Source organism: Cinclus cinclus, chromosome 8 (genome assembly GCF_963662255.1).
Source record: "Cinclus cinclus chromosome 8, bCinCin1.1, whole genome shotgun sequence".
NCBI classification, from domain to species: Eukaryota; Metazoa; Chordata; class Aves; order Passeriformes; family Cinclidae; genus Cinclus; species Cinclus cinclus.
In genome coordinates, this window is record NC_085053.1 from 7,030,922 (window position 1) to 7,043,264 (window position 12,343).

A 12,343-nucleotide genomic window follows, 5' to 3' on the forward strand; every position below is an offset into this window, starting at 1 on the left:
GACTGCTTGTGCTGCTTGGTTTTGTCCTCCTGGCACAAGTCAAAGGAGGTGACAGAGGGGAATTGTGCCTGCCTGGGGCTGAGCTTGTGGGGTGGTTGTCTGTCTCAGGGAACAGGCTTTGGTTGTACAGGTACGTGTGATTGTAAGGACATGGTTCTGGTTGTACCCCAGCACCTACCCCCACTCCCAGAGCAGTCTGCTCCCTCCATGTCTCCCAAGCTTGGCAGCAGTGAAGGTTCCTCTGTGCTGATGGCGTTTCTCTCTCTGTAGCACCAAGTACATGGAGTACTACGAGTCCAGAGACTTGAAGGCCTTTTCAGCAGAGCCCCTTCTTGTTTACCCCACACACTACACGGGGCAGCCGGGCTACCTCAGTGACACAGAGACCTCCACCATCTGGGACAACGAGACCATGTCCACGGACTGGGACAGAACACACTCCTGGAAGTCCCGGCAGCAGGGCAAGATCCACAGTGAGGCCCAGAACAAGGACGCCCTGCCCTCCCAGCCGTCCCTTGACACGCCCTCACCCAGGGATGAGCTATGACTGTCCACCTCCCCGGGACTCTGAACCAGCTGAACCTGCCTCACACTTTAGCTTTTCACCCTTGAAAGTTGTAGAGCAGCTCTTCATGTGGTCTCCTTCCCACCATTCCCAAGGGCCGGACACCTGCCCAGGCCAGCGAGGACAGAGTGGGACACCAAGGAGGAAGAAGAACAAGCGTTCTAGATCCAAGCAAAAGCCCTGGCAAGCTTTTGTTAGAAGAAACCAGCCTGGAATTACGTCGTTCCACAGTTCCTTGTGTAGAACACTGTATTTATAAAGATTAATATATAGATGTGTACAAACGTCAGTGCCTTTCAGGATGGCTGTACCTGGGCTGCTCTCTCACTGTTAATCCTTGTAGGTCTGTAGGCTTTTACCACCCTGTTTGCTGGGCATCTGGGGGATTTGGGTTTGTTTTCCAAAGGGATTCCTATCAGAATCAAGATGCTTCCCCAAAAAGGTCAGTGCAGGAGAGCAGTGCTCCTCTGTCATGTCTTCTCCCCGTCACACTCGAGTGCAAAACCAGTGCTGGCTTCCCATCAGTTCCTTTTTAATCTTGCTGCATCCCATCTAAACAGGCCTCCAGATCCAGAGCGGATGTGTTGGAATGTCTGAAGTCATGGAAGCCATGCAAGAGGATGTGGCTGGATATATTTGTCTCTGCACTGCCTGAAGGGCAGAGTTGGTCCATGTCGCATCCTGCTTCACCCCCACCTCAACTTAGTCCTTCAGGAAAACAAAACCCCACAACCTATTGGCAGACCTGTTCATTTAGGCCATAAAAGCAAGCATAGGAGTTTTGGGAACTTGAAATACAAGAAGCTAGGTTACAAACTCTCCTTATAAAACCAAAAGAGCCTACAGCAATGTTACTCTCTCAACAGCCCGATAGAATTGTGTGTTACAGGACGGAAAGGCAACTTGCCTGGATGTTTTTTTCCTGTGAGGAGCAAACTTTTCTGTGTTTTGGATGAGTTCTGATGTTCTTGCTGGTGGCTCACATGCCAGCAGGATATGGTGTTTATTTTTTTTAAAAAACCTTTCTCAGAGGCCAGGTGATCATGGACTATACTGGCACAGACTCTGAGCTTCTGGGCAGTGGGAGGATTCCCTCCTGGAATTGCCATCTGGGGACTCACCTGCTGGCAGATCTGTGCATTGAGTATGTGTGGCTGGGGTTTTGGTTTTAATTTTTGTTTGATTTGAATAATAACTGATCAGTGTTGTGCTTTCTGCTGCAGAAGACATGTTATTACCTGTCAGCCGGTCTGATAATACATAGAACCTGGTGCAAGATGAGCAGCTGTGTGTGTTCTTCATTGTGTGGGAGAGTCCTGGAATGGTTTGGGTTGTGGAAGGCACCTCTAAAGGTCACCCAGTCCATGGGCAGGGATGCCTTTCACTAGATGAGGCTGCTCCAAGTCCCCTCCAGCCTGACCCTGAGTGTTAACTGGAGGTTAATGGAAGTCCAGCTCAAAGGAATCTTGGCTGTGTCCCTCTCCCAGGAGTCACTGGCTGTATAAAGGTGCCCATTCTGCAGTTCCCACCTGGAAGCCAGGTTCCTGCAGGTGTCCATGTGGGAGCTGGTGCCCTTGTGACCTGGTGAGTATGGAGGTTGCAGCATGGGCCCACACACAGCCTGGGTCATTCCTTCCTCACAATCCCTCTTGCTTCCTCCACAGGTCTCTCACTTCATGGGGCCTGCATGGCCTGTGTGAGCAACGCTGGAAGTCCCAGAGGTGATGGTGAGAAGCTCCTGCAGGAGCAGGGCTCTGTGGCCAGGTGAGCATCCAGCACTTTCAAGTGTCACTGTGGATACAAGAGCCACATCTCTTCCACCCTCATACTTTTGTTCCCTGACAGACCCACCTCAGTGCCTGTGAGCAGCCTCTCCTTCCTTCCCCCTGGCTGTGGGATTTCTCCATATGCTGGTACATCATTTCCCTGCATCAGCACAGAGTGCTCCTCACAGAAAACAGAGCATGGATTTTTAAAAATACAAGGTATTTGAGTTTTCCCGTTTTGGTTTAACTTCATTCAAATAATGAAAGATGGAAAAGGTCTCTGCATCACTTGCAGAGTTCTGAACTGGAGCATCTGGGCTCCTTGGCCTCATGGCCAGCCCCGCAGCCAAGGCAGGGCAGGGACTTGTGCATGTGGGGATGTGTCAGCCTGGGATGGAACTGCTGAGAGGTGGAGCTGGTTAGAGTGCTCAGGGAACTCAACAAAAATCAGATTTGCTATAACTCGGATTTCCTTAAGCAGAGAGGTAGCAGTTTATTAAAAACAGCCTTACAACAGGGCTGGGGTTTCTAGCTTGGGGGTTTTGTGAATGTTTTTCCTTTTAGCTGATTTAGGCAGTGAGAAGCACTGGGCTTGATGGTGGTTTCAGGGGAGGAGAACAAATGAAGGGTATAGGAATTAAATGCCTGTGACCATTTCAGAGCAGACAAGGACTCAGCCTTGCTGATTGGTCCTTTGCCTTGTGTGTGTGTACTTATAAATCCACAGTTCTCCATTTATAGATAGAGGCAAGACCTGGGTGATGCCAATGGTTCTACCCATGTGACAAGTTCTGTTCTCTGCCTGTGTTTCCAGTTCCTTGGCTGGTGCTGCTTGAGCTTTACTCCCCAAGAATTAAATGTATTTTGGAAATGCAGGAGCCACTTAACACATCTCTGTATTTTTCTGGTATTTTTCCACTTTCCACGTGGAAGTAGAAAGTACTTTCCAAAATGTACTTTTGTTACAGGTTCAGGAGGATACCTGTGCACAAAAAACTTGAGACACAATTGTGATTTCAAAGCAAATTTATTTTTATTAGTTTTGCAGTAGCAAATAACATGTACTGACCCCTGAATTTGTGAAAAGCTTCTGAGCACGGGGAGATGGAGCACGGTGCTCAGGCAGGAGGGGCAGGCAGGCTGTGCACCATGATTGCAGTGGTGTGCATCTTCTCCTCATCCCCTCCACCCTAGAACCAGACCTTACAGCTCCTCCTCTGGAGTGGAATTTTTCCAGTTACAGCATCATCTCACATGGGGCCAGTGTGTGAGATGAGGCCAGAATTGTTCATGATACCCCCTCCCCCTCCATGCTGAGCACATGCTGAGTGAGGTTCTGGTGCTGGGGTTTGTGGCCTGAGGTAGTTTAAATAGATTCAGGTACTCTTTATCTTCCTTAGTGTGACATGAGCGGCCTTTAAATGGCCATGGCTGCTGTAGTTCAGGGACTGAATGTGAGACTTTTGGGCAGCTTTAGGAGTCTCCCCTCAAGCTGAAGAGATTTGTGAAATGGCAGAAGGGGCTGTAGTGTGTAATCTGTTTATCTGAATGTTGGTAATGTGTGTAGGGAGGGAAAAATGCACCAAGGTAATGGCTGGGAGAGAAGGAGGAGAAACGCTGTAACTGAGAAAATGGGGAGAAATGCACTTCTTTTGTATTTTCTAGCCTCAGAAGTCATTCAGTGACTCAAGAGAGAATGATTTCAGGTAGAAGACATAAAATTGCTGTGCAGTTTGAATTACCCAGTTACAGAAATCTTTAAGCTGAAGCTTCCAGAAATAGTACTAAATACCCCAATCTCTCACAGGCTGTGTGCGTGGCTGAGGCACTGGGAGGGCTTTGGCTTTGCTGTTGAGAATCTAAACAGCAGAAGTGGAGAAGTTGAAGAAAGTGACAGCAAGGGACATGGTGTGAGGTGTTTTTTACACCTCTGACATGCACTAATAAAAGGAAATTGACTGGTTCCAGGCAAATATTAATGAAAAACAATTTATATACTTATCATATAAAGATTACAGGTAAGCAGTTAAAAACATAACATATATAAACATTTGGAAAGTGTAATTTTAAAATCGAGAACATTCATGTTTCAGCTTAACACTGCCATACACCCTCTGAGTGAGCAGTACTATATACAGTAGGAGCTATGCTATGTACACAAGGAACTGCACTGTACAGACATCAAAAGCAGAGAAAACTGAACTTCTAGTTTTGCCCTGACTCTGGGCAAAAGTTAAGGCTCAGTAACAACCCCCTGCCTCTGTCACCCTCTAAACAAACAAACAACTGGAATTCATAAAGTGTTCAGACTATGACCTACACCAGGCTTGTGAGACCTGCCATAGAACTCTTGGATGTACAGCAGACCTACAGTCTGTCTGTTTTACCTACCTGTAAACACAAGTGATAGATCCAAATGTAGTGTAAAACTTAACTGAGCCCAGTTTTGTAAATTAGTGCCACAGAACTGGGGGGGAAAGGCCCAGGCATGGATAAAATTATTTTAACTAATGGTCCTTAACAATTCTAAGCTATCTGTTTGGATGATAACTCCTAGGTCTGCACAGGGATGCACAGTGCTACCACCAGAACAAGAAATACTGTATTTCATGTGTCTCAAGTCAGGGCTGCTTACAATCCAATGTCTTACTTATGGCTTTTAAAAAGGTTCAGAGTTCAGTTCCAGCAGAGGAATTGCACATTGGGAGGATGTCCATCCATGCATCACATGGGAGTACACACAAAAGGCATCGAGTTCAGGTCCATGGCTTAACCAAGTCCAAGGGAAGCCACCCTGTCGTGACATTAAGACCTCCATCCAGCACAAAGCAGTGTCTGTTTGTCCCATTCATAATGTTCATACAAAGGCAAGTGCAGTTCATTCATTTTGAAGTTCTTTGGAAACAAGAGCCAAAATGGGTCATTCTCTGGAGTAGAACAAGTGCAAAAAGTTTTCAGCTGGTTCAGGCAGACATACTCAGGACTAGCTCAATTGTATACAAATAAGTTCAGATGATCTTCTGTATAATACTGGCATGGAGACTCTCCTCACAGAGCTGGCTCATGGGGTGTCCTCAAGGCAAATGTAGCAGCCTGGAGCCCTTGCACCAATTGCTGCCCATTGCTCCAATTGCACATTCTCAGCAGGGAATTCAGTCAGGTTCCCTGTAGGCCGGGAGGGCAGTGCAGGTGCAGCCTCAGCCAAGCAGCTCTGCCTTCTTCCGCAGGACGAAGTCGAAGTTCACGTGGCTGTTCATGCCATAGAACACGTTGGCATCACGGGGGAACACCAGCTCTGCAGAACAGGGCCAGAGCAGCATTAGTGGGGAGGAGTGCACAGCAGCAGAAAAGCTGAGAGAGGACAGGGAGCAGGAGCAGGGCAGTCTCCCTGTTCTGCCAGAGCAGCATGGGGAACAGCTTCCTGCAGGAAAAGGAGCAGGGCAGGAGGGGAGGCCAGGCCCAGACTATGCTCAGCCTGGCAGAGGCCCTGGCAGACTCTCTGGGAGAAGGCTGATGATGGGTGGGATCCAAGGGCCTGGTCCCTGGGAGGCAGAAACCCCACCCACCCAAGATCCTGTGGTCACTCTGTTATGGCTGCAAGGCACACACAAAGTCAGCCTGGCAGCCCAGGAGCTGGCTCTGCCTGTGGGAAGGGGGCTGTGCTGACAGAAACCACCCCTGAGCAGGCAGGGGGTTCTCACTGGCTGCTGTGACCTGTCAACAGCATTTCTAATGCTTCCCATTTTACTCTTCCCTCTGAAATCCAACAGAATTTTCCAGGCAGCAGCAGAGTTCTGCTTCCCTACCTTTGTCCTCAGAGATGACCTGCACAAGCTCATAATCTTCAGCTGCATCAGGCTCGAGGTTGTGCTTCAGCAAGGCTCGCTGGGTGACATCAGGGATTCTGTCTTGGTTGGTTATCTGGAAAGATAAGGTGCAGTGAAAGAGTCTTCTCCTTCACTCTCGTGATTTAGCAGTTAGTGAAAACCTGACTGCTTGTTCTTAGAAGAGATGTCAGAAAACTGAAAAAACACGTCAGTAACAAAGGGGCAGGTGCTGAAAGACACTAAACTTAGTATTTATGACATTTGGAGGTGGTGGCTTTTCAGTTCAAGCTGCCAGCTACCATACTAGTAAAGACAGCAGTAACTCCCAGTGTCTGCTCCCTTTGAGAGACTTCATTCTCACCAGCCCCAGCTGCTGTTTGCAGGTTCCTGCACTAAGCACTTCCTTGGACATCCTGCAAAGTCTGCCTTTCTTGTAGGTGGGTTTGCAGTGTGCTGTGGAAGTGCATCTGGAGCAGAAACAGGGCTGCTCCAGAGCCTCCTGTAGTCTCACCAGGAGCCAATCCATCAGGCCCTCAGGGAACAACTTGCTGGATTTGCGGAAGGGAGACCATTAAAATCAGGAACTAAAGGTGCTGAGAACTACCCCCCATTTGTTTCCCTCCAGCAGGCCCTGAGGATTTCCCCAGCTGAGCTAAGCCACGTCACCCATGTTCCAGCACCAGTGGCACTGCTGGGATCTGTCTGTGGAATAAGCAGAGAGGGAAATGCCTGAATTCTGGGGCTGCTGGTCTGGCAAGAGGAGGGAGATTCTCCCTTCGTCATGGGGAGAAGCCACAGAATTAAAGGGCATGTCAGCTCCCTCCCCTGCAGCTCCCTGTTTCCAGAAACCAGCTACTGGGGAAAGTTGCTCCAGGGAAAAACGTACCACCTTATGTCAAAACTTGAGTGTGCGTGTGCCCACAGTGCTTCACCTGGAGCTTCTTGATAAAACACAAACTTCAATTTCCAGACCAGAAGCTTCCCTAAAGCTGTTTTCAAACATCTCATTCCTACCAGGCTCCACACATTCCATGTGGCATCCTGTGCCATTTTCCCTTTCAGCCAGGTTTGATGAGGCAGCTCAGTGAAGGAGTGTTCTCAAAGCACAGTGGTAGGTTCAGTCACACCCCCAGGGACACACGTGCAGAGCCCAGAGCTGTGCCACTCACCAGGATGCTCTTGTAGACGCTGTCATGGAGGCCGTCCATGCTGACCCGGATGATGCAGGAGCCCTCGCTCTGCCGATTGTACACGGGCAGCACCCTGGGGGCACTGCCTGGCACTGAGCCCGAGTCCCTGGTGGGGTTGGAGCCGCTGTCCGAGCCCGAGCCAGGATCAAAGATGGAGCCCTTGCTGGAGCTGGAGCCCTTGTCAGAACTGACGGAGCCCTTGTCGGAGTCATAGCCCTTGTCAGAGCCCACAGAGCTCTTGTCGTCGTTGGAGGCCAGCAGAAATGAGGGTAAAGATGACACCCCTGAGGAAGGTGTGCTCATGGAAGAGTCAGGAGAGCAGGAGGATAAGGGGTAGCCAGAGATCTGCACAACAGAAAGGAAACTGCTGTCACAAAGGGGACATTTGATGTGTCTGGGTGTGTCATTGTGCCAGAGGAATGGGAGAAAGCAGAAGGCACAGACAAAACCTCGGTCACCCACACTCTGCCCAGCGTGCTGGCAGGTGCATTCCTCGCCTCCAGGAAAACTGAACTTCACTTGACTGATGACAGCATTGTAATGGCAATTCCTGTTCTGTTGGGGTTGCTCTGGCTTTGCAGTGCGAGCAGCCCAGGAGGTGGCAGCAGATCCAAGGGACAGCATGAGGCTGTAGGCAGCCAGCCAGGAACTGGGACCGGCTGGGAAGGAGCAGAGGGGTGTCACAGGCACTCCTGCTCCAGGTGAGAGCCTTTACACAGCTGCAAATACACACACCCCTCCCTCTCTGGCATTCCCCTTGAAACCGCACCCTTCCTTCCCCTGCCCAGCGTTTGCCTTTCTCTCACTCTACCTTGCTCAAAAGCTTCCTGACAGGAACAAACCCACTGTAAGGAAGGGACAATGCAGAACATTGTGCAAGAGCCCTGACTGGATTACTTCCATTTTTACACATTTCTCTCTCCATTTCACTAAAAGCAATGCTCTTAGTCAAGGCCAAGAGCCTTGGACATGTGTCTTGGGCCTGCCTGCAGCATGCAGAGGCCTCAGCTGTACCTTTTTCAGAGGGTCCTCAGGGCTAGAGACGGGAGTCATGCACACATCCTCAGTTTCAGAGTGATTAAACTCACACGATGAAACACTGGCTGAATCCGTGCTTTCCCCGGAGCTCCCTCCTACAGGAGAGCTCTTCAGGGGTTGTTCTTTGGGTGGGGTGAACACATCAGTGCCCAGAAAAAGTCTAGTACAGAAAGAAAGAAAGCATAAAAGCCAGTAAACAAGAGCTGGGCTAAGCAAAGCCGTCCCTTGGTTCAGAACTCTTACATTCTGGAGTTTTTTCCTCTCTGGAGTGGCCTGTTGTTTTCATTTTCTCTGTGGTGTTCATGCAGTTTGTCCAGAGGCTTTGATACAGGCTAACACAACACCTTTCTGACCCAGAGTGCCCACAGCTGCAAGCTCACAACCAGCTCATGCTCCACTAGAACAACACTCCCCTTCAGCCTCTTCACATTTTCAGGCTCATTTAATAGAAAAAAGGGCTTCAAAGGGCAAATTCATCCTGCTGCCAATTCCTATCCTCTGCAACGGTGCCACAGATACCAAGTTCTCTCTAGAAGGCTGGAGACGCACACAATAAGGAGATTATGAAGTGTAAATTAAAGATGCTCCCTCTCCAAGACTCATTTGTAAATGCAGGTCAAGTGACTTGAAAGGAATGTCAAAGGAAACAAGCTGGTCTGACCCACCAAGAGGAGAAGCAGGGAGCATCAGCATGCAGTTAATGATTTAATATGGCTTAGAGAGGTGTCACTCACTGCTTTTCTACAGTATTCATTTGCAAAACACATTTAGAGTGAAGATATTTTTACTTGGGTCTTTGAGCTCTGCTTTATTCCATGCAGTTTTCCCTGCATTCCTGTTAGCCTCTTGTTTCCCATGTCCACCTGCATGGCCCTGTCCTCTACCCACTACTGTCTGAATCTTTGTGGTATTACACTAAATTGGACTGGGTCTCCATGAGTGTTCTTTTTTGTTTTGTTTTTTTTTCTCCAGTTGGAAGGCAGATTGTTTCCACTATCAAATACCTTTTTGCTAACCTTAGTTTTTATATTAAAATCCTGCAAGGAACTTTTTGCATATCTGTAGCAATTCAGACTAATAATAGACCAGACTTTATGCTCACTTACTCTGTTTTCCTGCTGCATTCAGTGAAGTTATCACACAATAGGTACTGAGTTATAATTCAGCACTAAAATGGTTCCTTTTTTGACACCATAGGAAAGATTCTTAATTCTATCTAGTCTCTTCTATCTTTAATAATCCTCATGACTGTTTCTAGCAACACAAAGGGACAGCTTCAGCCACAAGCTGCATTTCTCCTTAAAGCAATGCAGGGTTGTGGATCCCTAGCCAGGTTCTGCAGCCGATTAAAAGAGCACTGCTTGTTTGACTTACCCAGGTCCATATTCCCACCCCAAAACCCCTCTGCCCCATCATACTCACGTGCTGATCCTCTTCACCATGCTTTTCTGGGATTTTGGAGACAGGATGTTGGTATCAGCAGCTGCTTCAGCCTCACGTGAGAGTTTGTAACTGCAGGGCAGAGACCAGCAGGTGAAGGTTTGCAGACAATGTTATTTAGTTGTACAATGATTTAGTTGTACATCTCACAGCAGCAGCATTCAAGATATCCCACAATCCTTCAGTTATTCTTGCCTCACAGAAGGTTACAGTGCCACAAAGAGGGATATTTCACCTCCTTATAATAGGTTTTAAAACTAGTGGTCTCCTGTATTTGTATGTCCCTGCCCTGACTGCCCAGGTGAGCGTGGGGGGTGAACAGAGGTTTTCCAGCTGCACTGAGGACCTACCTCTCCTCCTCCGTTAAGTGTCGCTGCCTCCTGAACCACTGGATGAATTTTTGGTCTGGTATCAGGCAATAGCTGTTGCATGAAGATTGCAGGAGCTTGATTTGGGCAATGACTTCAAACTCCTAAGAAAATAAATCATCGAGTAGAGAGTCTAATTAGAAAATAAGATTATAGTCATTCATACTCTAAAAACACATGACATGGGATCCAGGACAAATTTAGCTTGATGTGAAGTTCAGTTTCAGTTGAGCAACTATTTCAAGAATCAGTTTTCTAACAATAAAGGTGGGCTTTTTACTGTGGGATCCATGATGTGCCCTTACACTTGCTCCAGAGGAAAGTAAAATGCTACCCTTAAGGCACGTGACGAGAGTGTGCTGCTCTTCTGTAACTGCACCTGTACACAGACTTTGCCAGAATCACTCAGCATTGTTTAGGGCAAGTTATTGAGCAGCTAAGGGGAGGAAATGGCTCCATCTCAGCCAAGTCCCAGGATGGAGATTTGGCCTGACTTCATTCAGCCCAAAGTAACCGCAGGAACTTTACTCCTACAGGACACTACTTATCTCTGGCCAACAAGGCTGAAAGGAGAGACTGACAGCATTTATTTCTCTCTGAAGCTGGTTTTCTCTCTGCAGCCTTTTACCTATAAAGAGTTCCCTGCAGGAGAAGGAAGATATTTACTAACTGTGTGTTCTGGAAAGCAAAGGTCTCCGACCACCAGGTCTGATTCAGCTGCTAAAGATAAATGCCCTTGCCCAGAGGGTATCAATACACCAAAAGTCACAGAACATTCAACCTACCCTTCTTCTCTTCTCAAAATTGATCAGGCCACCCTGTTGGAAGGAAAGAGAAGGGATCAGAGAAGAGCCAGACTTGTACCCTGAGATAAATGCACAAAAATTCACACACGTTCTAGTTAATAACACTACATGCTGTTTCCCTTTTCTTTTTTAAGACCTGCAGAAGGACAGCATACAGAAATCAGTAAACTCAGTTGGGAAGGCAGGGAGGGTATTTAGGGTTCCAAAAAATTGCCCCAAGTTACCTCAACATAGTCCTGAAGGGCAGTGTCCAGCATGATGAGATCAGTCAGGAAGGTGCCAAGATAAGGGACCGTGCCTTGCATCACTCCCTGCAAGTGAGCAGAGCAATGCTCAATTAATTAACTGGAAAAGGAGAATAATTACAGTTCCAGAACACTGCTGTGTAAGAAAATGAAATTAAAGTAATCTGCTTAACCAAGCATCAGTCTTAAAACTGGGTTGTCTTTTATTACATAATTTTCATTAGATAATCTAGAATTTAAATCCAATTCCAGTGAGACCAGGATGCTCTCACAGGTATCACCCACTGGTGATATTACAGTATTTTGTATTACATACAGATTTTGTATTACAGTATTGCCACCACTGATTCCCAACAGTGGGTTCTCCAGGAAACCTTGCCTTTGGGAGAAGCACTGAGGCCCAGGGACAGGGTCCCTCTGTCACCTGCTGGAAGAGGAGGAGCTGGGGAATGGTCCTGGCCAGCCTGTGTGAGCAGATTCTGCTTCATCCCCCCCACCATGGATTTTAACTTAATGATGTGATTATATCTTGTGATACTGAAGTCAAATCAAGTCACATTTTTTTCTCTCCAAGAAGTGACCATCTTTCCCAGCCATCCATTACATTTTAATGCTAATTATTCACACTTTAAACTTTTAAACTTCTAGACTGCCAGCACTTGCAGAGTTCAGGTTGGCTCTACACTTGCAAAGGAAACACTTGTTTCTACCATCCAGAAGGATCTGGATGTATTTTTTCCAGTCAGACAAATACACAGACAAAAATCAGCACACATATATATGTATGCACACACACAAATATACTTATATATACAAAATATTCAGCACTTTTGTCTCCCCTATTTCAGATTTCTCTCCTCCTGTCCTTTTAAATCTTTGCCAGCTTTGAGACAAAAACCATTTTCACCAGCAGGCTGGAACCCAGACACATTTTACAAAATGCTTCTGTAGAAGCCTCTGCAATTTTCAAGCTGGTATGTCAGAAGCTTCATCAGCATGTTTGAAAGTAAATGAGACTTCTGCTCTACCAGAGATAGTTTTCTTTATCACAAAAACTCCAGTATTTGCAGCAGCACATATTTTACTATATGGAAATTG

General features: G+C 47.4%; 2 protein-coding genes across 2 annotated transcripts in view; one reads left to right on the forward strand and one right to left on the reverse strand.

Moving 5' to 3' along the window:
- The window catches only part of COLGALT2 (collagen beta(1-O)galactosyltransferase 2), a 45,413-nt gene extending 43,567 nt beyond the window's left edge, over nt 1-1,846 (forward strand). Inside the window, exon 12 of the mRNA XM_062497582.1 lies at nt 271-1,846. Coding sequence (XP_062353566.1) covers nt 271-547 — 277 coding nt within the window. The 3' untranslated portion in view covers nt 548-1,846. The remainder of the gene's footprint in view (nt 1-270) is intronic.
- A 3,682-nt stretch (nt 1,847-5,528) lies between these two features.
- RGL1 (ral guanine nucleotide dissociation stimulator like 1) overlaps nt 5,529-12,343 on the reverse strand; it is a 53,280-nt gene continuing 46,465 nt past the window's right edge. Inside the window, exons 11-18 of the mRNA XM_062497054.1 lie at nt 11,225-11,311; nt 10,980-11,012; nt 10,177-10,298; nt 9,809-9,898; nt 8,363-8,546; nt 7,328-7,693; nt 6,138-6,252; nt 5,529-5,626 (exon numbers count right to left, since the gene is read on the reverse strand). Coding sequence (XP_062353038.1) covers nt 5,529-5,626; nt 6,138-6,252; nt 7,328-7,693; nt 8,363-8,546; nt 9,809-9,898; nt 10,177-10,298; nt 10,980-11,012; nt 11,225-11,311 — 1,095 coding nt within the window. The remainder of the gene's footprint in view (nt 5,627-6,137; nt 6,253-7,327; nt 7,694-8,362; nt 8,547-9,808; nt 9,899-10,176; nt 10,299-10,979; nt 11,013-11,224; nt 11,312-12,343) is intronic.